At 48.8% G+C, this 26,288-nt stretch overlaps 9 protein-coding genes across 9 annotated transcripts; 5 read left to right on the top strand and 4 right to left on the bottom strand.

Annotated features, from left to right (window-relative positions):
* Positions 1–2,247: 2,247 nt before the first annotated feature.
* N7520_007951 (TBP family protein) lies at positions 2,248–3,244 on the top strand (the record flags this gene model as incomplete). Its single annotated transcript, XM_057141885.1, has 4 exons — positions 2,248–2,510; positions 2,593–2,680; positions 2,762–3,176; positions 3,228–3,244. 4 exons carry the CDS (start codon positions 2,248–2,250, stop codon positions 3,242–3,244), a joined length of 783 nt encoding a protein of 260 aa, XP_056995891.1.
* A 586-nt stretch (positions 3,245–3,830) lies between these two features.
* N7520_007950 (NAD(P)/FAD-dependent oxidoreductase) lies at positions 3,831–5,359 on the bottom strand (the record flags this gene model as incomplete). Its single annotated transcript, XM_057141884.1, has 3 exons — positions 3,831–4,131; positions 4,202–5,186; positions 5,311–5,359. 3 exons carry the CDS (start codon positions 5,357–5,359, stop codon positions 3,831–3,833), a joined length of 1,335 nt encoding a protein of 444 aa, XP_056995890.1.
* Positions 5,360–6,727: 1,368 nt separating this feature from the next.
* On the top strand, positions 6,728–7,567 carry N7520_007949 (class I SAM-dependent methyltransferase; the record flags this gene model as incomplete). The annotated part of the gene is made up of 1 exon (XM_057141883.1): positions 6,728–7,567. One exon carries the CDS (start codon positions 6,728–6,730, stop codon positions 7,565–7,567), a length of 840 nt encoding a protein of 279 aa, XP_056995889.1.
* A 3,275-nt stretch (positions 7,568–10,842) lies between these two features.
* N7520_007948 (uncharacterized protein) lies at positions 10,843–12,357 on the top strand (the record flags this gene model as incomplete). Its single annotated transcript, XM_057141882.1, has 2 exons — positions 10,843–11,228; positions 11,274–12,357. The coding sequence occupies 2 exons, from the start codon at positions 10,843–10,845 to the stop codon at positions 12,355–12,357; spliced, it is 1,470 nt and encodes a 489-aa protein (XP_056995888.1).
* A 677-nt stretch (positions 12,358–13,034) lies between these two features.
* On the top strand, positions 13,035–15,834 carry N7520_007947 (Zn(II)2Cys6 transcription factor; the record flags this gene model as incomplete). The annotated part of the gene is made up of 4 exons (XM_057141881.1): positions 13,035–13,399; positions 13,471–13,582; positions 13,643–14,376; positions 14,433–15,834. The coding sequence occupies 4 exons, from the start codon at positions 13,035–13,037 to the stop codon at positions 15,832–15,834; spliced, it is 2,613 nt and encodes an 870-aa protein (XP_056995887.1).
* Positions 15,835–16,655: 821 nt separating this feature from the next.
* On the bottom strand, positions 16,656–19,781 carry N7520_007946 (uncharacterized protein; the record flags this gene model as incomplete). The annotated part of the gene is made up of 1 exon (XM_057141880.1): positions 16,656–19,781. One exon carries the CDS (start codon positions 19,779–19,781, stop codon positions 16,656–16,658), a length of 3,126 nt encoding a protein of 1,041 aa, XP_056995886.1.
* A 676-nt stretch (positions 19,782–20,457) lies between these two features.
* N7520_007945 (uncharacterized protein) lies at positions 20,458–21,102 on the bottom strand (the record flags this gene model as incomplete). Its single annotated transcript, XM_057141879.1, has 2 exons — positions 20,458–20,970; positions 21,025–21,102. The coding sequence occupies 2 exons, from the start codon at positions 21,100–21,102 to the stop codon at positions 20,458–20,460; spliced, it is 591 nt and encodes a 196-aa protein (XP_056995885.1).
* A 1,019-nt stretch (positions 21,103–22,121) lies between these two features.
* N7520_007944 (kinetochore-associated Ndc80 complex subunit NDC80) lies at positions 22,122–24,378 on the bottom strand (the record flags this gene model as incomplete). Its single annotated transcript, XM_057141878.1, has 2 exons — positions 22,122–24,278; positions 24,328–24,378. 2 exons carry the CDS (start codon positions 24,376–24,378, stop codon positions 22,122–22,124), a joined length of 2,208 nt encoding a protein of 735 aa, XP_056995884.1.
* A 388-nt stretch (positions 24,379–24,766) lies between these two features.
* On the top strand, positions 24,767–26,119 carry pex14 (putative peroxisomal membrane anchor protein (Pex14); the record flags this gene model as incomplete). Its single annotated transcript, XM_057141877.1, has 5 exons — positions 24,767–24,799; positions 24,854–24,860; positions 24,916–25,171; positions 25,223–25,307; positions 25,367–26,119. The coding sequence occupies 5 exons, from the start codon at positions 24,767–24,769 to the stop codon at positions 26,117–26,119; spliced, it is 1,134 nt and encodes a 377-aa protein (XP_056995883.1).
* Between the last annotated feature and the right edge of the window lie 169 nt (positions 26,120–26,288).

Here is a 26,288-nt window from a genome sequence, read left to right as displayed (position 1 = left end):
ACCTGAAGGGTGCTAATACGTAAAATCTATTACTGCATGTGTATATATATGTTTGTAATTTGCAAGTACTACCTACAAGATGTGTGTAGGTACCTACCTAGTAATAATATGTATAATGGTCCCTGTTTTTTAGTGTTCATGTACTACATAAGGCAAAAAAAGCGTAAAGACAATTCTGATAATGGGTAAATGAGTGTGGATTTTGAAAATGATAATATTTTGACTAGTGTTAATATATTGGGAATTGCTCCACATTATATATACCCCCTAAACCTTGAATTCGTACTCTACGTAGGAGACTGAGTAGAAGACTGAGAAAGAGACTGGGTGGGATACTAAGTAGGAGACACAATGATATTAGTCTCTATCTAGGTAGGCGCCGCGTGAAATGCGTCGCGGGAAGCCCCTAGTACTGTATGCTCCCAAGTCCTTACCAAAGTGCCAAATGCAGACTGAACCCGGTAGCCAATCAAAGGCGGTGAGATTCAAAAATCGCCACTCGGGTGCACCGACCCATGAGTTCGCGATCCTGCCGAACAGGATCATGTCGGTTGGATTTTATGCAGCATGGTCTCAGAGTAGTTGTTTGTGAAGAGGTCTTATATTCATCAAAATGCGACCGGTAGAATTCCCGACAGACCACATGCAAGCCGATTTTGAGTCATTCGTGCAATCGGACATAAAACATACCCATACCTGTAAGACGGTTTTCAAAATAAGCTAATCATTGAAGTTGACAGCTCATATGTGGATATATCATATTTGAGCATTTTTGGCATATCCCGTACTATTCCACGTTATCCCGTGGTATTCCACGTTATGGCCAGGGAATTCATAGGAAAATGGTGGAATGTGACTCTGGCACTGCTAAGCATGATATTTAGCATACCGATACCATACTGCCGTACAAACAGTGATGATCGCATGCCATGAGATTGATCCAAGGCTTGGCGAAAGCGGTGGATCATATCTCTGACGCGACCAGTCTAAATGGCCACGCTGGCCTCTTTTCTTTTTTTTTCTTTTCCGAAAATGCCAACAACACGCCCTAAAACAAGTCTGGGAATAGTTAGTCACTTTTTATTCAGGCTGCAGTCTTTCAGTGAATTTTAATATGATGAATGGTCATTTGGGGGGCCGGCGCTTCGAAAGCACAAACCGACAGGAGCCTGTTTGTGGGGAGAAAAAAGGGAAAGAACCAGGTCGGCGGTAATAACTTTTCCAAAGCGGTGACCGAGAAGGGATGGTTATGATTGGGTATCAGCTGCAGGAGCGCAACGGACTGGGCGACTACTGGCTGTAACCATGGCGCCGAGGACTATCCCTTTCATCCAATTACATTCAATATGCAAGTGGGGGGGGTAAGGCGTGGACCAATGATAGCTCGTTGTGGATATGATTGGATTAATAAACCATGGGTGAAGGGAGAGTTGTTGGCCGTCTGGTGGCGGCTTAGCCTCCCCTGATGAGTGACTCAGCACTATAAGTAGGAAGCATCTCCCACCTGGAATTTCGCTAGAATTTCGCTTTGAAATTCCCGTTCTTGGATAAAACTTCCTCCCCCCCACTCTTTCCTTTTGTGGCCACTTACCGCCATCTACGGAGTGTACTAATTTGCTCTTTATTTTATTTTTCTTATCTTGAAATAAGATAAAGAAATTTAAAAAAAGATTCACATCACCAGTCCCTTGTGGGAAAGAAGGTTCATTTCGATTATTTTATCCTTTTGGCCGAGGATAATATCAATCTCCAGCCGGTGCTCCACTGAAGCCTGTCCCAGTTGTTCGCTTCTGCCACTCTCATTCAGGTCGCGTTCGCAGATAGAAACCCAGAGAAAATTCTAATTGAAAAAAAAAAGAACAGACAGGGAGACCAAAAAAGCCCCCTATCGCAAAAGTTGTTGCTGTCTGACCTCATTGATCATAATTTTTACCCTCTTTCCTGTGGCGATCCTTCTTGAAAACACTTCAGTGTGCTTTTCTGGATTCTGTGTCTGATATCTTTCGGGAAATCTGAATTTCGCATTCGTGTTACCACGTCCTGCATCTCAGGGGGGATACATTGACTTGTCCTTCTCTTCTGGTGAGTGTTTTAATGCCACCTCTGACCGCCAACCATTTTGGTCTTTATTTCACCTTGACTTTCTTCGGTCAACTAACCTCACCTGTTTACCTCCCTGCAGTGATCCACTTCCCTGACACATATCTCTCTGGTCTCTGACCTTTGATTATTGATCCACTGCCCATCATGGACTCGCTTACGACTCACCCGTCGAACGCGCAACAGGCCCGTGCCTTCACCTCGCCGTCGTCGCTCTCCTTCCCCGGTGGCGCCGCTGACTTGACCCCTCCCTCTTCCGAGAAGGAAATCCAAGGTGCCAACGGTATGATGAACGGCCAAGCTGGCGGAAATGCCATGAACGGCAACGGGGTGATGCCCGCTACCCCGGCTACTCCGGTCGCTACCCCGGGGGCTACTACCGGAAGCAGTGGCATTGTGCCAACTTTGCAGTGAGTATTGACTCTTCTGGCTTGTCTTAAAACCACATTCCCAGAGTCAAAATGGCTGAACCAATCCTGTCTCTCTTTAAAGAAACATCGTTGCTACCGTCAACCTTGACTGTCGCCTGGACCTCAAGACCATCGCGTTGCACGCTCGCAACGCCGAGTACAATCCTAAGGTATATTCCACACCCCTGAGATTTGGGCTTTCCTTTATCGGGGTACAGTGTGGCTGAACTTTGAACTTTGTGAACACATAGCGTTTTGCCGCCGTTATCATGCGTATCCGTGAGCCCAAAACCACTGCGCTGATCTTCGCCTCTGGCAAGATGGTCGTTACCGGTGCCAAGTCCGAGGATGACTCCAAGCTGGCCTCGCGCAAGTATGCGCGTATCATCCAGAAGCTCGGTTTCAACGCCAAGTTCACCGACTTCAAGATCCAGAACATCGTCGGTTCTTGTGACATCAAGTTCCCCATCCGCCTGGAGGGTCTGGCTTCTCGTCACCACAATTTCTCGTCCTACGAACCTGAACTTTTCCCCGGTCTGATTTACCGCATGATGAAGCCCAAGATTGTGCTCTTGATTTTCGTCAGTGGCAAGATCGTCTTGACTGGTGCCAAAGTGCGCGAGGAGATTTATCAGGCTTTCGAGATGATCTATCCTGTGCTTTCTGGTAGGTTCCACTTCGGCTCATGGCTTGTGGCAACAACTAACATTGGACTAGACTTCCGCAAGGTCTAATCAGACTGCTCCCATCAGGAAGATCAAAGCCCTCTTGCCTTCAACATTGTATTAACATCTTCGTTTTATCTTTTTTCCCGCTTATGGGTTGATCGGTCGGTATATGGTCTTTTAGTCCATCATACCGTTTCTCGGTTTCCCTTCTTTTCACGATTCTCTACGCAAGCATTGTTGGGCGTTTTAGCGGTTTGGATTGTTCCCCAGTCCCATCTTGATTTTTGATTTTTCTTTTCTTCGACCGTTTACACTTAGAGATTGCTGCACCCCGCAGTGAGGCGGTTCTGTGCGCTGGTCGAATGGCTGCCTCTTAATCATGTTACGTTACTTGGTCATCCCCGTCGGCAAGGCAACTTGTCATGGGCCCAAAAAATTTTTATGGTGAGCTTAGATTCCGTCGCGAGTCTGCCAGCTGCGAGACTGATGGATCGGTGTATGCCGTTATCCTTCTTTTATCCAAAATGGAAATTTTTTAAAAAACAACTTCACCTCAATATAATCTCGTAGCATGAAAATGTATGGTTAAGAGTCCTGTCCTAGGGTCCTGTTATAATATACACAACTAGATGCCAACGGCTGCGCCTATCACTTATAGAACACTGCTCCTGCCAGCTTTTTTGGTTTTTGCCAACTCGTCTTTCAGGATCAAGTTTCGTTCGCCAGACCGACTACCATCACCATCAAACAGATCCTCGGAGGCAGATGTCGGCGGTATCACCTCGGTCCATTCCCATAGCGCTCGCAATTCAGGCTCCAGCGTACCCTCCAATGCATCAACAACCTTGTCTCCAAGAACAGGGAAGAACTTGTAAGCATGTCCACTGCCGCCGGTAGCCAGGAAAAGGCCCTCGTACTCAGGGTGATACGAAACAATAAAATCACCATCCGGGCTGCAGAAATAGCATTAGCAACCGGTCTTTTGTACAATAATGCTCAAGGTAAAAAGCAAAAGAGACTTACGTGTCAGTATACCAACAAATTCTCGTGCCGGCAAACGGCCGATCTGCGAACCGTGGCAGAAGCTGTCTCAGCGCAACACGGAACGCCTCCTCTCCTTCTAACGGCACCGGCACCCCCGTCTCAGGCAGACTAACCTGCATCGTCTCTCCAGACTGCGACCCAGGCACCGGCACCGTCGTCGGGTTCCGGTACCCATACGCATGCCGCGCAATCTTGAGGAGGTTATTCCGCGGCGGGATAATGAAAATGCCAGTCGCAAAATTAAGGATAGTCGGCAAATTCTCAAGCTCTCGCTGCTCGTCATCACTGATCTTGATATACGCAATCGCCTGACCTGTCGCGACGGCCTTAGCACGCAGATCCACCAGTCGAGGAGTCCAGGCGCCCGTCGCAAGAATGACCAGGTCAGCGTTGATCGTTTCTCTATCGACCAACTCGACCCCGGTAGCGCGTTTCTTCGACCCGGACGCAGAATCAAAGAGGACTCGCTTCACATCGCCGTGTTTAAAAACCACTTTTTTCTCCTTGTCCAGTTCCCTCTTGATGAAGTTTACACTCGCTCCCGCATCGCTCCATCCAGAGCCCCAGTTCACATAGCCCCCCGCAACATCCAGTGTCTCACCGTACGGCGGTACAACACCTAGGACGTCTTTCTTCGTTGGCAAGTAAACGACGTTGTCGCCCTCGATCGCCCGCACATTTGCGTAGCTCTTCTCCGCGTATTTCTTTGCGCTTGCGCTGTTGGCAGGGTACACTAGTAACAGGCCAGTCTGCGTATACCGACCGTCAGCACCCCAAGATGTACTGCGCCATTTCTGGATAGCAGAAGCAGCGAGCTTGGAGTAGGCGCTGTTTGCGTAGTCAGCTCGAACAATCCGGCTAGTATCAACAGAAGAGCCGTGCGGGTTGGGAATGGTGGGAGCGCTTTCAATTAGGGTTATTTGCGAGTCTGGATGACGTTTGCTAAGTGAAAGGGCCGTGGATACTGGAGGAAGGGTTAGTTGGGCTCATAGTTCTGCCATTGAGGGAAGGCTCCTGGGGAAGAGGGGTAAAAAGGAGTTGTGTTCGACTGGAGTCAAAGAAATTGGGGTAGTGTTGCTAGAACTTACAGCCAAAGACACCACCTCCCACAATCAAAATATTCGACGGCAGTGCCATAGTAGCATTCAATGGTATAGTCTTCTGGGTGCTTCCAAGGGTTGAGCCTTTGTGGTCATTTAAGGTACCAGGTGGGGTTACGAGTTGGAGAAGGGTTGGAGATACCTGCACATGTGGGCTTGCATGTCCCGATAACGGATTCCTATCAGGGTCGGCATGCACATGTGTCCAGGTGGTTTTGTGGAGTAAAGTGGAGCCAACCAGCACTTCCTGATAACCATAGGTTAGACAGTGGTGGTTATAAGCCTATATGAAGTTCCTCCAGTCCCCTCCCTAGGTCGTACTACAATGAGCCCTTGCCATTGTCATTGAATTTTTTCATAGTTGCGAGCCCATGTTGTTCTCTTTTTTGGGCTACCTGATACCCTTGCACTTGTGGAAGTTGCAAGTAGGAACGATCTTCCAATAGTATACTTGCCCAGGTATGCTTTCCTATCATATGTATCTTTTTACTCTTCTCACAGGTACCTATCCAGTCTGGATGCTCACGCAACTCCTTCGCTTGAGTATTTGGTTCCGAATTATCCTTTAAAATTGATTTTTATGCGGTCTACACAAGGCGCATATATATATAGAATACCTTTGTATCAGGCCCCACGGGTCTACAAAGTTGAATATTCTATAGCTTTGCGATTTGTTTATCGTGGGGATGAAGCATTCATTCAAATGTTTGGACCAGGATTTTTCAAGTGCATTTGAAATGTAAGTATATTCCTGGAATATGTGATTATGTCTTATCGGTGCTGCGCTCCCGATAACGGACTCGAACTTATCGTCGGTCCGGCTGCCAACTATTCTCCAACTTGCCCGAAAAACTAAAGACCGCGGAGCCTCACTACTTCACTTTCACCAATAATAAGTAGTTGAGTATCTGTGTCTAGTTCTTGGCTGAGGCTTGTGATGTACAACTACAGTTGACTTTCTTACCCAACCTGCGACACCTGATCTGGCTACATCCTACGCGCTCCTGATTTTTCTTCCTGGTGCATTGGACGCTCTACTTGCAAAATAGCCCCGAGAGTTGGCTATAGACCGAGTGAATCGGTTATGGAGATTGGATTAAGCCTCCAGTCAAGTGTCTGATTATATACCTAAAAACCCGGGTGGCCTTTGACACCGCCGTGATGAATGCGACCCAGATAGGAAGGGCCGTCTTCAAACCCACATGCAGATGGCCCTCCACAAGTATAGCCCGCAGAGGTATACAAAGCAAAGCACAAGCACCCCGTCAGAGACCTAGGTAAGTGGGATTGTATTACGAAATAATTATATGCCTCATCCCATTCTAACATCCCGTCCAGCCAAAGGCCTTCGGTCTCACGAAGGTCCAAACCAGGACAACAAAACCTGGACTACAAGGGCCCGACAATGTCACCACGCCTAATGACTTTCCTTGGAATCTCAATCCTAGGAATCAGTACCTACTGTGGCTTCTTATACGCGTCTTATCGCCGTGAAGTCTCCAAGTCCCAGGCACTGAATATCCCCACTGACGTGTCAGACCGGTACAATACCACAGCACCAACCTTCGACGCAGAGGTTGAGCTCTCTGAGAAAGCTATGCGCATGGGCGCCAAGCGCGCAGATCTGATCAGCCTCGCTCGTGGAGATGTACTCGAGGTAAGCTGCGGCACAGGCCGGAACCTCGAGTACTACGATATTGGAGAACGGAGAGGCGTGGACGAACAAGGCCGTGCCGCCATCCTAGGATGTCGTTCGCTTACACTTGTGGACCTGAGTCCGCAGATGGTGTCCATTGCGGAAGAGAAGTTCGAGGCACTACACCCTGAGTATAAGACCAAAAGCACCCCTGTGACGTTCCGAGCACAGGATGCCGGGTCTGTTACCGTTGAATGTCCTCCAAAGGGTGAGGATAAAAAGGCTTATTATGATTCTATTGTACAGACGATGGGGTTGTGCTCGATGCCTGATCCTGTGCGTACGCTACGGCATTTGGGGGAGATTACGGAGCCACGGAATGGTCGCATATTGTTGTTGGAACATGGGCGGTCGCACTATGACTGGCTGAATCGTATTTTGGATAATCTTGCTCCTGCGCATGCGGATCGACATGGTTGCTGGTGGAATCGCGATATTGGAGCGATTGTAAAGGAGAGTGGATTGGAGATTGTGGAGGAGAAACGGTGGCATTTTGGAACGACGTGGCGGTATGTGTTGCGTCCGAGAGCCAGTTCTGAGAGCACTTGAGGTCTTGACCAAGGTTCTATTGTGGCTTTGGTCTCCCATGGCTATCCTGTATCGACATAATATTTAAATTTAGAAGCGATGTATAATACTGGATCCTAGAAAGCACAAATGATGCGCGACATAGTTTAAAGTTTTAGCATTTTATGCAGCCAGCATGTCGCTTTCGAGATAAGCAGCTTATGTATCAATCACTTACATACCTACGACCACCTTGCAAATTAGGATAAGTATTCCAGAATCATGACCTGTCAAGTTACAACCCCTTGTCGCAGAATAATGAATGCGGGGCTGCCATGAAACCAGATTTGATATAACATGTATACAATAGTCAAGATATGAAAATTTCGATTCGAATACCGTACTAGCATCACTGGGCAAATTTCAACTCCGAAGAGTTGAAGTAAACGTAATATCCCCGCACTGCCATGCACATGGAAACACGCCATTGGGACTTCAAATGTTGCAACTAATATTTCCGAGAAAGACTACCGATTATGTACTGAGATACACAGTAGCGTACGTACCTGCAACTATAATATAGACCAATTGGCCGAGGAAAGGTGTGACAGGATATGTAGATAAGATCAGCTACATGCAGCCTTTCCTTTGAAAGCGGGAAGAGACCCTAAAATTGGAGGAGTCGCAATGCTATCTTACTGGATATTGGACAAACGCGACCCTGTATTTAAATGACGGACTCACGGCGCAAATAGCCCTCCAATCTGGATCGGTTGTGATATGCAGGTCGCAGATCGGCTGCAGGGGTGTATCTATATGTTTTAGATTTATTGTGTTGCCCAAGGGGCCTGGTAGTAGAGGGTTATGCAGATAGACGTGTTGAGACATAATGCAAGGTTTTTTATTTATTTACACGCGTGGACTTCAGATGACATTGTGTTGATCTACCCCGTAGTTGCATCTGACGTATACGAAATGGGATCAGTATAGACAGGTTGCCACATGGGGGCATATATTCCGTAGACTAAAACTTGTTTTGATGGATCATGATGATATGAACCTTGGAAGATCATATTTATCACAAAGTTTAGATTCAAAGCATGTGGCCGACCACGCCATATCGAGACGTATCAAGACGTATCGATGAAGTGAACCGACAAATGGACATGTAGATAGATTTTAGGTTTAACCTAAGTAAAACCTTTCCCGATTCGCAAAATCAACCAAGAGTCGGAACAGGAGATGGCGTAATATTCCAGCATTGCCAAACCCAATTGCATCGCATGTTGGATGCAGGCTGAGCGGACCTGGGGAGATGCGGAGAATTAGTATCCACCTGCAGGCCTTCGAGCGGCAAAGTGCAGGTAAACGCAAGTACAGTTCAGTCCAGATCAGATAAACCGAGTTCCTTTCGGCCGACCTCAAAGAATGGGCTGATGCTCGGGCGAATACCTAGGTATGGCATCCATGGGTAAGGAAGTAACTTTCCCCTCCCGAGAGTGAACGATGTCATCACTAGGAGTATACAAAGGGGGCGACTACAGTATATTGGATCATTTTATTTACTACTCCGCACATGCATAACTAACTCTAGAAGAGGAAAAGATCTGTTGGAATGATCCCAGACTTGCAGGTACTACAATGCTTCTACCCGCCCTTGCTGGACCATGGACATAGGAGAACGATGATGTACGGGATACGACATTTAGCCGATCTTTACTTGAGAATCAAACAGTGACTTCAGCATGCCGAGACAATAACAATCAATAATAATGGGGGCTACTCCATCTCAGCCATAGGGGAAGGTATATTCCAGCTTGAGGGGGCACTAGGTGGAGCGCTAAAATGGAGTTGGCATCATATCTACGTCGGCTGATGGAACTAAGGGGGTAAAAGCGAAAGTATTTCCCGCCAAGATATCAATTACTTCATGATCGCAGAGAGACTAACTGGATGTGATATAGAATATTTTAGTTTAGAACCAAAGTCAAACAAAGAAAGTCTGTGAGTTGGGCGATCGTGCAGAAAGAGGCGTACGGGGTATCACTTTTTTTTTCTTCTCAAGCTAGGGTGGCGAGGCTCTCCTGTTCCCCCCGAGGCGCTACTGCGCGCATCCCTTAAGGTAATACAAATACGGTATCGATTCGGCTGGGGATCCACTCCAACGGCGACGCTAGGGATCTTTTTTTGGGAACCGGTGTTTTTCGCCCGGAGGTCCCGGGTTGGCTCGCGTGCACGGGAGTTACGGGAGAAAAGAATAGAGAAGCAAAACAACCTTAATGTATTCATTTACGAGGCGGTCAGATTCTATAGTTCGATACTAGATCATACACCCCGTATCTAATTCATACTGTCAGAGCAGCGGTCAAGATGCGACCAGACGACTGGTCACCTAGCAACCATTGACAGATCTAATGCATAATCGGGATACAGGAACAGAGCTGGGATGCGCCGTTCGGTCCAGTGCTGTCTCTCATTCTACATAGCCAATCAGACCATTGGGAGACCCATACAGTACAGCTCCGCCGACTATTTCTGAATGGTTGAGTGTGGTTTATACCGGAGCTGATGGAGTTTTAAACTGGAGCACCGTGGGCCATAGGTTCCATTTTGGGAGATGGTACACATGGCTCCTCCCCACTCTATTCAGTTTTTTTGGTTGTTTTTTTTTGCCTCTTAGCCATCGGTATGCACTAGGGCCTAAAGAGGGAATGGAGCGGGTTGTTATGAAATACTGTAAACCTGGGAGATCCACTCACCGCCTGGAATTTTAATAAATTCTCCTTGTGTTGCATGTAGTTCCAATTTCCTGACGGGTTTATTGGTGTAGCATCTGAAAAAACTACTTTGACTCCGTGAATGCCTTATAAGATTTCAAGGAGAGGAGGTTCGAGTAGCCGGAAAGTGTTGAATCGACCATGGTTGAGAACAAGAGCATGCCGTAAGAAAAATCGAAAAATGAGTTTCCAGGCCAATCAGCGCCACAGCAATTCCAAACGGCATGTTTCGGTCATTACAGCCATTACTAAATTACCAAAAAAGAAAAGGAAAAGAAAAAAAGAAGGAAAAAAAAAAGTTACCTTGGAATCCACAGTTTACCCACTCCCATTGAGATTCCTCAGGTGTAAGTCGCCTTCGTAGCTCAGTCGCATCTTCCCTTTTACTTTCCCCCCTCCCCCTTTACACATCCTCGCGAGTATTCCCTCCGAGTGAAACTGTTATTATTATTTATTATTTGATTGTTGATTCCTTTCATAAAGAACTTGATTCACTTTCCCTCCTTTGTTCTTTAACCCCTCCCCCCCAATCATACCACTATGCCGTACAATACTCGTCGCAAGTCTCTCTCCCTCCCATCACTAGGCATCCACCTACCAAACTCGTCACGTCGTTCTTCCTCCATTTCAAAAGGTGTTGTGGAAGATCATCACCAGGCGAAAAAGGTTAAGCGGTCGCATACCTCATTATCGCCGGAGCCATCCGAGAAGGGATCTATCGTGCGCGCGGGTCGTCACGGTGTTTTCGAACATACACCTCCCCCCTCGCCTTTAGATGGTGAGATTGCACCCAAGATTGATACCGAGGGCATCAACGATGATATTGTTGTCGCGGTAATTGATCAGTTGGAAAAGACCGGAAATCGCCCTCATCTTGTTAAGGAGCTCGCTGCCGTTCTGGTGGCACTGAACGCGACTGTCGCCAAGTAAGTACTGCTCTCCCCACTTTGGAACCGCTCCTTTGCTAACAGGATTTCTCAAAGTTCCGCGAATCCTGCCGCGCTTCTTTCCTCTCGCCTGGCAGCGTATATGAAGCGACCATGGACCGCCCTCTCGCCCTGTCCCATGGCAAAAGAACTTATTTTAATCCACCCACGCAAAGTGTATTACTATTTGACGACCTTTCCTCGTCAGCCTATTCCCGAAAATGATGACTTTACTGTTAGCATTGACGGCAAGAACACTCCTAGCGTCTCCAGTCTGGACCAAGATGACGAAGATGTAATTTCGCGACACCGCAGCCCCAGTCCCGAAGTGGACCTATCATCCCCCGACTTTGAAGAGGGAGAGGATGTCGACTTGGAGAATCCCGCCAGCCGGGGTTCCGCCTCGGATCAGTTCCCAGACCCGTCCAGCCATACACGTCTGATGCACTCAAACCGTGCGGCCTCCCCGCCCCTGGAGGGCGATGAGAAGGAATTTACACAGACCGCCAGTGCCGTTCGTGAGCGTGCTTCGGAGGAAAAGGCTAGCCGGGATGAATCGGAGCGCAGTCTCTCCGTTCTATCCGAAGGTCTTAGTTCAATGGAGGAAGATATGAGCATCGATTCCCCTATAAATGGTGGACAGATGTCGCCCTCTATCCATGGTGAAGAGGAGTTTAATGATTATTTCTCACACATGAACGCTACCGATAATGGGTCACACGATTTGGACGAGGCCGCTGCCGCCACTCTTTTCGGTACCTCGCCTTCGCCTTCTCTCACCTCGATCGCATCATCTGTCTCGTCTGGAACGAGTACTGTTGATGATGCTATTGATTGTGACGAAAGGACTGGTAATCTCCCAGCTGCTCCCCAGATCAGTCTTCCCACCGATCCTGATGCCGCGCCCGTTTCAACTCTCAAGCGCTCCCTTGACATGTTGAACAGTGGCTTCCCCGATGTGGATTTGAAGATGTCAGACCTGACTGAATCGCATGAGAAGCTCAGCCTCGGTCCCCGGGCTTTTACCATGGAGACAGAGCCTTTGTTCGCTTCTGATTCTTGGAGGGAATTACAAAACCCAGAGAACGTTGAGGTTGACGAGCTTGATGAAATGTTTGGCGAAATCTAAACAAATCTTGCCTGATTTCTGGACAACTCGGGAATTTCTCTCCACTTTTTTTTTCTCCTCTCCTCTCACTTCTGGGAGCCACTCTTGTCGTTATACCCTCTTATCGCCCTTGAACCTCTTTATACTCGGCTCTCATCTCCCCGCCGTGCTTTTACTCTTGACCCCTCTCATTCCTATTCTTGTACATATACACATCTGTTTTTCTGATTTTTTTTTAATCGCCCTGGATGGGTGGATGAGATGGGAGATCTGGGTTTATCGGATTCTTATTTATTTATTTATCGACAAAGAAGGGCAAAAAGCGACCTTATTTTTCTTGTATGCTAAAAGGCGTTATGCAAATCCATGGAACATCTTCAAGTATGAATTCATCTTACCTAAGCCTTCCAATTTCCAACTTCCAACTTCCAATCAAGTGGGACTGTAATTTCCCGCCACTCCAACTTCATTTCGCTGAAACCTCTATCTTAAGTCTCATGTCATTTATCTCTGCTATCGATTTCTATTCAATGCAAATGTATGCCACCGTTCTTTAGGGCAGCTACTAGCCCGCGCGATCTAATCTCGGCAAACCGAGCCGACGAATCGCATCGCGCCTTATCAGGACCCTCCTTCGGCGAGAACCTGCACCCTCACTTCGCTATTGTGAATCCTGACTGCCTGAATTGACCGCTATCATGACGATGGAAGAGCCGCCCCAAAACCCACCGGGTGAGGGTGTGGCAAATCCGATCGACGCCCGCAACCAGCAATATCCACTGCCCTCCACTGGACCAACTCAACCTGCCTCCAACGCCGATACAGCTTCGATCTTGGGAAATGGCTCATCGATCGCCGAACCGAGAAACTCGCACGCTAAAGTCGCTATTCCCCGCAACCGCGGGGGTATCGCCCCGCGGTATAGTCGCCGGGTACCTCGGGCTTGCGAATCTTGTCGCCAGCGCAAGACAAAATGCAGTGGCGATACTCCTGTTTGTCGACAGTGTCGTGAACTCAGGGTCACATGTAATTACCCCATTGGATGGAAAGAAAAGACGAAAAAGTAGGATTCTTCTGCTGATAGCATCATCCTGGAGTTTCAGTGAGCTAATCAATTATCGCAAACCCCACTAGACACGTCGAAAAACTTACCGAAAAAGTTTATGATTATGAAAATATGCTGAAGGACCTGGGTAACCTTGTGGAAAGCCGTGCGGCGGAACGGATCAAAAGCTTGCTGGACAAGGTATGCTCGTACGCTGTCGGACCCTTCGCGCTAGATATACTAATCTTTCGACACCTGCAGCATGGTTTGGACTCAGCAGAATACTCACCCAGTAGTGCCCCATCTCACTCTGTCACCCCTCAGGATGACCTTCCAGAAGCGGATGAACCAAGCTCGCCTTCATCGATCGGTTCGCTGGAGGCAATTGATCGAGTGGAAGAGGACTTGAACCGAAACGAGCACTCTCGCGCGACTGGATATATGGGGAAGAACTCCGAGGTGACTTGGATGCAAAGGCTCCAAAGAGAGGCAGAGCACCGATCACAAGGACTACCTGGATCCTTGGAGCCTGGCCAAAGTAAGCGACAAGATGATGACCTCGCTCTTCACGCTGTCAACTACCATCTCGATGATTTGGACATCAATGTCCCTGGACCGATAGACGTGTATTCGGTTCCTCCGCGAGAGCAGGCCGATCAACTTTTCGATGACTATCTGCGAACCGTCCACCCGTTCTTCCCCATCATCAACCGACCTCTTTTCACTGCGCAGTATAAGACGTTCTATGATAGCAATGCGCAACCCGGAGACAAATGGCTCGCTATTCTGAACATGATATTTGCTATCAGTGCAAAACATGGTGATCTTCTCGAGGCATCATGGCGCGGAGATGAAAAAGATCATTTGTTGTATCTGAATCGGGCTAGGATCCTCAGCATGAATGGTGATGTTTTGTTCAGCCATCCTGATCTCCAGCAGGTTCAGGTAGAAGGATTGATCGCCTTTTACTTGCTTGCATCAGATCAGATCAACCGGTAAGCAGATGCGTTATGCGACATAATGATGAAGGATCTTTCTAACCTTTTCGCAGGGCATGGAGAATCTCTGCATTGGCGATTCGGTCTGCAATCACCCTGGGAATCAATATGAAAAATAGCAGTCCTACAACACCGAATGTGTCCAAAGAGGCTCGCTATCGAGTCTGGTGGTGTCTATACACATTCGAGCATCTTCTGGGTATAATGACCGGCCGTGCTTCCTGTATCCTGGATGGAGTATGCACCACACCTCTGCCGCTGCCGTTTGAAGAGGACCAACTTATAGAACCAGCCGCCGCTGAATTGCTAAACGATTCGGTAATCCGAGATGACCGTATCAATAAGATAATGGCAAGTTCATGGGTCCGACATATGCCCCTCAACCCTACTGGAGGCAAAGAAGCGTCCCATTCAAGCCGCATACGCGACAACTCGTGGGTGAAGAGCGTGCCTGTCAACGCGGGCCTTTGTCACCTCTACTACTGTGATCTAGCCGTCGTGGTGCAGGAAGTTGTGAACAAAGTGTATTCGGTGGATTGCGTTATGGTACCCTGGGCTCATATCGAGAATCGAATCGGTGAGCTAAGGTGTCGTATCGACCTTTGGTATCACAGTCTTCCGGCCACACTCGACTTCACCAAGAAGGAAAATGAAGAACCTGACCGACTCCGTTACAAACTGGCACTGGCCTTCCACTACTATAGTGCACGCATCACATTGGGACGCCCATGTCTCTGCCGGCGCGATGCTCAGAAGAAAAGCCCTTCAGAAAAATCAGCGTTCAGCCACGACATGGCTGAACTGACCCTGGAGTCCGCAAACCTCATGCTCGATCTCATCCCCGAGGAGCCAAATGCTATTCAGTTGTATGAGATTGCGCCGTGGTGGTGTATCTTGCACTATCTCATGCAAGCCGCAACGGTCCTCCTACTTGAGCTCGCCTTTGGATGTGTTCACATGCCTGAAGAAGAAAAGAATTTCATTCACCTATCCAAAAAGGCCATCCGTTGGCTCTTTGCTATGTCCCAGCACAGCATTGCCTCGCGTCGCGCTTGGCAGCTCTGCGACATTTCTCTGCGCCGTCTGTCTGCCGGCATGAAATTCAACGTTGATGACATGCCTACCCACTCCTATCAACCCGCACCTGCTTCTACACTCTCCCTCGAATGTCCACAGGAAGCTGCACAGGCCGTTGCTCCCTTCGTTTCAGGGCCTTGGAATTCACACTTAGAAAACTTATCGCTGGCTGCACAGCAGCCCACCGAATTTGGTGTGGATTATTTCAGCAATGCTGCGGGATACTCAGACATGTCCACACCAGATATCATGTCCTCACTTACGGGCGATGCACAGATGACAGACGACCTGTACTTCCCGTATGATCCTATCAGCGGCGAGTTTATCCGCTCTTTCTTCCCCTATTCGAACGAAGATCAGAACTGGGATCAAATTTGATCTTGTCGAGGGAAAAATTACTGAATGATGCTTGTTTATGAGTGAAGACGCATGACCTAACTTCTCGTTCTCTTTCCTTCAACCTCAATTTTGTTATCACTTGATCGTGACATCGCCTTTTTTTCTTGGCTTTGTAAGCCTCTTTTCTATCCTTTGGGCTCGCCCTGCAAGTACGACTTGTAATTTTGGAAATTCTTTTCTGATTTTCTTCTTTGCCTACCTTTTGCAATCTCGTTATTGGAGCAAATTGATGGCTTATTCTTTATTGGTTCTGTTTTCTCCCGTTCCCTTCCTCCACTGCTCTATATCAACAACGGCGTGCTTTTGCATAATCGACATGGGATGGGAGATTATTATTGGTTTGGAGGTACATTTAAGGCGGAGGTATGATGGAAGGATATCGGCTAGGTAGGCCTGGTTGCCCGCTGTTTGATTGCCGGATGGTGTTCTGGGATGGATTGGGTTTGTCATGATCTTGCTTAAAATTCTAAGATCTTTAAATTGGGCTCAATATCTTAATCTTATGGGTTGTATACCATCTTACCCCTCTTCGTGTCTTGCTTCAGTAGATCGATTTGAGTTTATGCTTTTACATTTGGGTTTCCGCTATGTACAGGCACCCTAGGGACAGGAAGGATGAGGGAAAAAAGTGATCATACATCATATGAACATGGAAAAAGAAAAAGGGTATATACACTGTTTGTCCATGGTCCAAAGAACAAAATATTATACACGCGAGTTTATAGTCTCGCAAATCACGAAATGATCCAGGAAGCCATGAATCACCCCATCAGTTTGGTCGTGGGTTGAGACTGGATCTTTTATGTGCTCACATCCATTTCCTTAATGAAGGTGCTCATCCAGGGATTACTCTGAATCTCCTTGACGCGGACACGGCTCCGTTTCTCTTGCGGTGAAGTGAAAACGCCTCGAGCCCGCAGGCGGCTCGTGTGGCCTGGCATCTCCAAATCGATTTCGTCTTCTCGCATACCGAAACGTAGGAGGAAAGCCGCACACCAGTCGAGGACGGCCTCAGCTTCAGTAGCCGGCGGTCTGCCGCCATCCACTGTTAGGTTCTTGTAAACCGCCCTTGGAACGTCAAGTTTATAACCTTCACTAGAAGGCTGTCCAGTCTTCGACTTCTGCTGATCTGCCTCAAGCTCACGCATGGCAGCTTGGATAATAATGCGGATCGTGTTCAGATTTGGAACGACGGCCTTTTTCATAACATGGTTATGGAAAGGCATGCTGAAATCGGGGTTACCCAGTTTCAAATCACGCTCGTTGTGAAGATTGAGTCGGGTGACACCGCCTTCTTTCTGGCGCCACTCCTTTGGGTTGGGGACGGTTTGGAGCCACTGGATCGCAAATTTATGTCCCACTTTGCAGCCGTGGACTTCAAGTATCGCGTTGAGAAGTACATGGAAAGAGGCAGCAGGAACATAAGGTATGTTGTCACGGCTGGAAAAGGTGCGGTCAAGTTTTGTTTGCGCCGCGAGGGCTCCCAATTCACCAGGAACTCCTCGGAAAACCGTCTGTACGCGCCGAAGAGCTCTCCATTGGAAATCATGTTGTCTCCAACTCTTGCTTTTAGGCGTATTGAATTCCCCAGTGAAGAAACGACTTAGAAGTCGTTTTCCGTGGTCGAGACTTTGCCTCAATCTTTGTTGCACTTCTTCTTCGGCCCCATTGGCCTGGCGTAGCTTTAACATACCATCAAGCCTGACTATCTTCGCTCCCAGAATCAGGATATTACTAAAGCCCCAAGACTTAAGCCTGTAGTCACGCAGGTACTCAAAGGCCAAAATCGCGCGGGCCCAGTCGCCAAATTCAATGTGTACATTAGCCATCGCTTTAAGGGTGTTCACGGCAAGTGGGAACTCCAGCGATTTGATCACCGCTTGACTCAACTCATTATTTCGCGTAGCGGTCGCAAAACGAAGAATCGACGAGGCTATAACTTGCTTGCCATAAAGAGCTGGTGGAATCGAGGGACCATCAAGATCATCATTAAAGAGCAACCAGTTTCCAAAGTCGACAGCACGAATAGCAGTTGCCAAATCAAGCAAATCGGCCAAAGTTGAGAGAGACAACTGGGGGAGAGACGACTGCAGTAATTGAGACGTGTTTAGTTGCCGTGAATCGAAAAAGGGTACGTCCATCGATTGAGATTGAGTGAGATGGTCAAAGAATGCCTGTATGTGGTGGACCTTGCTGGCATCGACGATGTTTTGAAGGAAAGCATACTGGATGAAGGCCAGGGTAGCTTGGCGTTTGTAGCTGTAGCCTTTGATGTTGTATTGGACTAGACCACTTAGAGCTGCTGTCTGGTCATAAAGCTGTGCTCTCGTCATGTTTTTCAGGTCCACCGTTGAGGGAACTGGATCAGTCTCCCACGGAGGTACAAGGTTTTGAGTAGACCGTAACACTTTCTCCAACGCGATTGGATCCTCCATCGGTTCTAAACAGCCAGATTCAATGATTCGAATAATATGCTCGGTGGATACTCTTCTGGTCGGACGGAGATCGTCAGCTGGACCGGGTGGGTCAAGTAAAGCGGTTAGAGACTTGGAGTGGAAGAGCAGCTCGGAAGGAGACAAGCCATGGAAACCGACGCCATTATAAGCGATGTCAGATAGCCCATTTCGTAAGCTGGAAACCACTTCAGAACTGATTGTTTTTGTGCCAAGTCCGCTGAACGGGGGCTTCTTGGAGCCCTTGGGCGTCACCGTTGGGCTTTCCTGGCCCGGACGACGCCAGACTTGCTCAGTGCTAATGTTGGTCTGTTTTACAAGATCGAGAGCCTCCATAAGAGGGGCCCAGCTCTCGATCTTCCAGCTCGACTGGGATTTGCGCTCGCACATTTGACGCACCAACCAAGCGCCCTGTCTGTTGAATCCGTGTTCCACACAGCACCAAAGGATAAGCTCTAACCAGATCTCATGACCCAACTCTCGAACTCCAATTTTGAAAGAAACGAAAGGGGGTTCTTCCCCAGCCTCGGTGGCTGCGGTGGCAAGTGTGGACTCGTGTTCCAACCATGCTGCGTCAGAAAGGACACTCATGATGTGACCCGTAAGCAAATGCAGCCCGGGTGGTCGGATTGCAAAGCTATTTGTTTTGTCTTCTGGAGATTGGTAAACTCTGTTGGAAACCAAATCTAGGTGGTGCAAACGAGCTAGGACGCGGTAAACACATGACATTGCAAGCTCGGACTCAATTGCTGGTCGATCTGCAGCTTCCAGTACCAACGAACCAAGATTCACCAATATTTCCCCCAAGAATGAGCGAGCAAAGTCCCGTACTGCTGGCCGGGCCCCAGATAGGGTTCTGAGGGGGATATTTTCAGAAGGCGGACGCATCGGGATTAACTCGCGTTTAATTATAAGATCACCAGGAGGAGCCCTTGTCAGCTCCTCGAGAGAAAGTCCAGTGTTTCCCCAAGTGAGGCGCGAGGATGGGCATTGAGGGGTCATGAAAGGAATGAGCACTTCGTATGTGTCGATAAAACTGCCCAGGAGGCGGTATACATACGACCACTGCCCCATATTGAAACCCAGATGGTTGAGGAGATTCAATTTGGCCGTTCTGGCATGATAAAGGTATGCCTTCAAAGCATGACTTCTATCAAAAGTGTCCGCATGGCCTAGAAGGCAAGCCTCAAGCTTACCAGGAGGATTTTTGCCCCCTTGTGCTGGTGGGACACATTTCTCTAAGAGTGGTAACCAGGAATCGACCTTGTACTTGAGCGACGACCGGAGAGGAGAAGGCGGTAAGGTGTTATATGTGAGAAGAAGCGCGTAATCTTTAGGCCGTATGTTGCATGTCGTCGATGAAGGCCGGGCCTGGAGGCGATATATCGCAGTATGAGGGATGACACGTCGACGAGGAGTTATTGACCCACGACCTATTCGTAAGAGGCCGCCGGGGCATAGGCACCTTCTCATGACACGGCGAGAAGCCTCGCGAAAGGCACCTGTGGATGATTCACGAACTCGATGGGTTCCGGTGTGGTGTGGCACATTTCGAGTCGTACATAAACTTCAGTCGGTCGCAGAGGTTCTCCGATCCGTTTAATCCGTACAGGTGTGATCGGTAATGGCTGTGAGCCCGTTAAGACGGGAGTGTTGAAAATGTTTGAAGGAAAACGAATCGTTGGAAATTTGGTCCCAGATGGATGAGTCAGCATACACAAGCTGCAGCCAATCGGAGCCACCGCATTTACTTCGAATACATGACTGGACCTGATGACTCGAAATATCTTCAAAAAGCTCATTTCAAAACAATATGCCACAATTTGAGGTACAGGACTATTTTGAATAGATAATGACTCCAACTAAAGTTCAATATCACAAATTAGACGTGAATTAGAATACCAAATGTACATGCTCTTTTTTTCTACTAGCTTCTGGCTAAACAATACCTATTGATCTTCCAAACCAATAGAGGGTAAGAAATAGTATGATCATCCCAGAGTCTCATTTGCGTGAATACGGTGTAGGTCTATATACCTATGTAATTTTCTCTATAACTGCACCGGCAGCCACAGTAACACAACGACCTTTACCTCAATCACACAGGGCAACGAGAATGCCACAAATGAGCCCATATTTTCCCACACATTTAAACCTGAATGGCGCGGAATTGACGAGCGTGAATACGCTGGTCTTTCTCACCCTCAGAGGACTCACCCTGGCTCTGAGAGCTGGCCTCGGGGGTAGCGGTGGGGCCGGCAGGAACTGTCACAAAGGTGGACTGACCTCCGCCGAAGCCACCAGAGCCACCACCTGAATGAGGTGCGCCAGAGGGGGATGCACCCCCAGAGCCACCGCCGCTGGTGCCTCCAACAGTACCTGAGGGCTGGGCACCACCGGACTCACCACCGCCAAAGCTTCCGGACGGAACAGCGCCGGATGAAGCAGCGCCAGACGGGCGAGGACCAGGACGGCCGGATTGCTGGCTACCAGAGCCGTGACCATGGCCGCCAGATCCTCCAAAGCTACCCGAGGGCTGGGCACCATCAGACGGGAATGATCCGCCCTCACCACCCCCGAAACTGCCAGATGGGAATGTGCCGGTAGGCTCGGAGCTAGAGGCAATCTGAGAAGTAGGGGTGGCATCTTGACGCTTGCCGAGCTAGTGGATGTTAACTCATAATCAGAAAGCAAGATTAAATACAGAAGCACATACCCCAGGTAGGTTCCAAGCCACGGCGTTGGGGGCCAGGTAAAGGGCGGCAGCAAGAGCAAAGGCAATGTTGAACTTCATGGTGAAGATGTTGTTGAGATAAGAATAAACAACGAAAGTGTTTGATATAGTCAAAATTCAAGAGATTGTGAAGGAATAGATAGGTAGAGTATCAAACTCTGGAATGATCCGAAAATGTTATTGGAAAAGAAGGAAGCGCGCAGCACTCTGGTTCAAAAAATGTTCCTGGAGGACTAGAAGTGCTTTATATACCCCACAGGGACTCTTGCCTGGTCTTTGGCCAAAGTGGACCTCCAGCCGCTAGATTTAGCTGAGACATCTGGACCGGGCCCTGAATCCTGGGAACAGTGAAGATCGGCTTTTTGAGACAAGTGCCGGGGACAGCTGTACGTGGTGGATGTGTCGAATCAACGATGATCATGGCAGAGCGTGGGCAGACGAAGCCCTAGGGACCCACGAGCATATTGGACCATCAATGTGGAGCCGATACGTTTGGCGGCAGGTTATAGGGACAACGCCATTCTCAGGTCACAAATGCCGCGGCCCTAAACCTAGAGTTTGTTAGCGCTGGCTTTGTTTAGATGAAACATCTTGGCGGAATCATCTCAGGACGGGGTTTGATGTTTGAGAGAGGTCGGTTGTGAGGTGTGAAAAGTAAATATGAAACGGACGAGTCACAGTTGCGATCCACCAAGGCTTACGTCCTCTTGTCAATCTAATCCGCCGCTTCCTTCAGATTGAGTAAACAAAGTGTTTCATTTTCGATGGCGATTGGCTAATCCCTAGATTTTCTGTGGCAAACTAAAACGGACAAAGTCCACCAGCAGGGACTTTAAAGGCTTTCTAATCGTCAAACAAAGGAACGCCATGGCGTTCTCACACTAAGTCTGCTACACAATCGTCCCGCAAATTGCGTGTTCCCTCGTCAAAATAGAAACATTAACAGTGTAGATTAAAAACATTTGGGAAAATAATGTATTGTACATTGAAACATACCCTGTAGGGACATAATTAACGTGGTACCAAAACACAGAACTCCACAGAATCTCGTCACATCATAAAGGCGCCAAAGTGATTTCTCATAGTTCCTCCTCCTCGGGTGGCAGGTCACCCCCTAGCTCCTGCTCCACTTCATCCATTACAAAGCTCTCGTAGTCTTCCAGGCCCTTTTGGACATGAACCTTGAACCGGATGACATCGTTAAGCATAGTCTCCACATTGGTGTGCAGCTCTTCCCGGAGGGCATTCGCCCGTAGAGTCAGCTGTTCATACTCGATGTTGGTATTCATCTCCCGTTGCTCCATTAATTGCACACTGTCACTTAGGGTGGCGCGCATTTTGGCAAGCTCCTTCTCCATCTTCTCAATTTGGGCGTCAGACGCCAACTTCTGAGTGGTGGTGATTTCCTTGGTGCGTTCGAACTCCTCTTCTGCCGCCCGGCGTCGGTGCTCCAAGGCCTCCACTTCGCTTCGCTTCTCGTCCATCGCCTCCTTAATGTTGTCAAGTAGATTACGGCGGTCCAGGTCATCGTCGATCCCCCTTTTGCGCCGCTCGTTGATCTCCTTCCGGAGCGACTGTAGACTATTACGCACAAAGCCCCGGAGATCGAGATTCAGTAAATGCGCTGGGTGGTATCCAGTGAAAGGCTCGGCCAAGAGACGATCGCCTTCAGATGAAATTCGATTGGGTGGTCTTCCAGCCTGACTGGCGGAGAAATTGTTTTCGTTGACATTCAGTTGGAGCTCAAAGTCTTCGCCCTTGGCATTTTCTGCTGAAGATGGAATCAGACTAGTCTGGTAGCCAAGGGTGTTGTAGGCTTTGACAATTTCCTCCAAATCCTCGAGCTTCTGGCTAGCCTCTGCCTCCTTCTCCATGACGCGGGCGTGCGTCTCCTCCAATCGAGCCATTGTGTCTTCAAGGCTCTTCTGGAGACGTTCTCGCTCCGTATTCATGCGATCAATGTCCTGGATAGTGATCCCCTGTTGATCCACGCTGGCCTGAAGATCGGCTCGCTCAGTCTCAGTCGTCTGCAGTTCAGCATCTGTTTTCTGGATTTCAGCGTCCAGAAATTTGATACGAGTCTCGTATTTCTCAATCTTTCCCTTGACATTCTGGTTATAATCCTCGAATTTCCGCTTGTCGTCCTCCAGAATTCGGAAGTGCTTGTCCAACTTGGCCATGTCGGGGGCATTCCGCTCCATCTCTTCAATTTGTTCACGAAGAGCTTGGTTTTCGGCCTCCAGGGCTTCCAGCTCCTGTACGTATCGTTCATTCCCACGGGCAAATTCTGCGGACATATTTTCGATGTGCGGAACCAATCTCTGCTCGGCCATATCGTCATCCTCATCTTCGCCACCTTGTAGCCAGTCATGATAGGCTTGAGTAAGAAAGCGGAAAATAATGCGATCGCCTGTGAGATCAACACCAGCCTCCGCGCAAGCCTCATCGTATTGCCCATGCACATAGCCCTCCATCATCTGCGCCAATTGCATTAACCAATGTAGCATTCCCAGGAAAGTCGACCAATTCTGTCCACCAACGGCTGCGATCTGTGATTTCGTAATTCCCTTCTCATACGGATAACGTAGCTGTTTCAGGATCGGAGGCACTTCGGCATCCATAGCCTTTTGGAACTTGTACCCGGGATCAATACGATGGTACAACCACTGGAAGATGTAATTGAAGTCCTTCTGTGTCGGGGAGCGGAGGGTATTTTGTCCTAAAGAATGCTTCATTTCCAACTCGAATTGATTATTGGTCAAATACTCCAGCAATTCTTGTCCGATTCGCGCTTGGAAAGATCGATCCCGAAGTGGTCGCGGGTCCCGGGGAACACCAGCTACACTGGGGACTTGGTTGAAAAAAGACTGGTGACCCATCGGACCACTCATTGATGGTCTCGAAAAGACACTGCTCCGACGTTGTAAATTTGGGGGGGCAGGATTCGATGAAAGAGAGCCCGGCGCAAAGCTTTGGCGGCCCGCACTAGCGCCATGAAACATATTACTCGACACAGATCGGCGGACAGATGAGAGACCAGCATCAGCGCCAAATGGACCTCCGGTGGAAGCGCGTGTGAAATTGGGCTGCTGAGGCCTGCTTGCCGAGTTTAGTAGCGACGTGCGGCGGGCATTTTGCGATGTGAATGGAGGGTTGTTAAACCCAATGGAGCTCGTGCGTTTGAGAGCAGAAGCGGGCTGTGGAATCGAAGAATAATTCTGTACACTCCCAAGTGTCTTGATCGTTGTTAGCTCAAATTCATCGTGGCCAGAAAGAAACTCATACCTCTCGGGGGCCTGGGCGCCTGACGCTGAACAGATGAGTATCTTGCGACATTGTGATCGCAAATGCCACAAAAGCGGCGTTTTAGATCACGGTGATTCAAGCAGTTGAATAGAGTATGTGGGGTCTCAATTTTTTCAAGTCTAAGTCAGACACTTAAAATTTGGCTCGTGGAGGGGGGGCATTGTTATCGTGCAGCAGGGTCAGGCAAGAAGATGTAAACAAGAAGCGGGTCGCGATCAAATAAAGAAGGCGGTATGAAATGAAGCAAACAGAGCAAACAGGGTCACAATCACGAGACTTTCCCAGATTCGGTGTGGGGAAGCTTGGCGGTCCTGACTTCCGAGGTCCACGGCGGTTGCCGATGAAGGTCGCTTTCCCCTACTCCATCCTCTGTCTTTCTCTTCTCCATCCTCCTAGACTGAGTTGACTCTCATTCACAATGGCTCCTCGCGAGGAGCTGATCACGTCTGCTGTAAGAATGTTTCCTCCTTGTCTTTGATATCAAGCGCTAACTCATGCCTCTTAGGTGACCTGTACGCATCTATCGCAACCGTCGCGTGATAGAATCATTCGCTAACTATGGGACAGTTCTCCAAGACCCATCAGTGGCTTCATCGCCTATCGAGAAGAGAGTCGCATTCCTGCAATCAAAGAACTTAACCCAAGAAGAAGTCGACCTCGCCTTATCGCGAGTGGGTGAGGACCCAGCCGCCGCCGCTGCCGCTGCCACCGGCGCAGTATCATCGCCAGCCCCCTCTTCACAACAGCTTGCCTACCGACCACCACCACAGTCACCCCAAGGATATGGCTACCCCCCATACAGCCAATGGCAACCACCTCCAGAGTATGCACCGATATGAATCCCTATCATTGCCTTTGTCTAATCCCATCACAGGCCACCAAAGCGTGATTGGCGCGACTGGTTTATCATGGCGACTGTAGTAGGTGGAGTGGGATATGGACTGTATTCCGTAACCAAGGTATGTTTCTTTGGGATGGATGGCTGTGTATTGTGACCCATGCTAATTGACCTATCTAGCGCTATATATCACCATTGATTGCCCCGCCAACTCCTCCTCAACTGGAACAAGATAAAGAGAACATTGACGAGCAATTCTCTCGGGCATTTGATCTGATTGAACAGCTCTCGACCGATACTGCAGCCCTGAAGGCCGCCGAAGATGCTCGCACTGAGCGCCTGGATTCCGCTCTCAAGGACGTAGAAAGTCTTGTTGCAGATTTAAAAACATCTTCGCGGAGGAGAGACGATGAAACCCGCCGTATTAGTGATGAGGTCAAGTCGTTAAAGGACGCCATTCCCAAAGCTCTCGAGGGCGCCCGGGAGGGCAATGAGAACCGATTGAAAGAACTTGGAACCGAGCTGAAGAGCCTCAAGGTTCTTCTGGGTAACCGTCTCGGTGGCAGTGGTGCCGCTCCGGTGGCTGGTAGAACTCTGGGTAGCTCTACTCCCCCTCCCCCTCCCCCTCCTGTCTCATCCACTGCGTCCCCGTCGACCCCAACAAATACCACTGCTGCTTCCGCTGCGTCAACCACAAACGGCATGCAGGCAACTGTAACCTCACCAGAGCAGGAAACTCAGTCGTCGGTGAGCTCTCCTGCCGCTCCTGTTCAGAGCAACCCCCTCTCACAACTCAATCGGTCGGCTTCTATCCCGGCCTGGCAAATGGCTGCCGCCAACCGAACTAAGAGCTCCTCGCCATCGAGCCCGGCAGTGGCTCCTATCGAAAAGCCCGCCGGAACGGCTAATGAGCAGACTACTCCACCTAGCTAGATTTGGAATGTTTAATGTTCGTCGGTACCTGTATACCTCTTCAGTTAGATGTATTTATCACTACGGATTTTTTCTTTTAAATTGTAATAAGCTGACTACATGAATGACCCTTAAAAATGGTTTACCTTCTGTTAGTCTGAAGAGGTGGTGAATCGTTGAAATTCAATCA

Source organism: Penicillium odoratum (genome assembly GCF_028828045.1).
Source record: "Penicillium odoratum strain IBT 22623 chromosome Unknown utg000005l_segment0_segment0, whole genome shotgun sequence".
NCBI classification, from domain to species: Eukaryota; Fungi; Ascomycota; class Eurotiomycetes; order Eurotiales; family Aspergillaceae; genus Penicillium; species Penicillium odoratum.
This window is presented reverse-complemented; position numbering and strand designations above follow the sequence as displayed.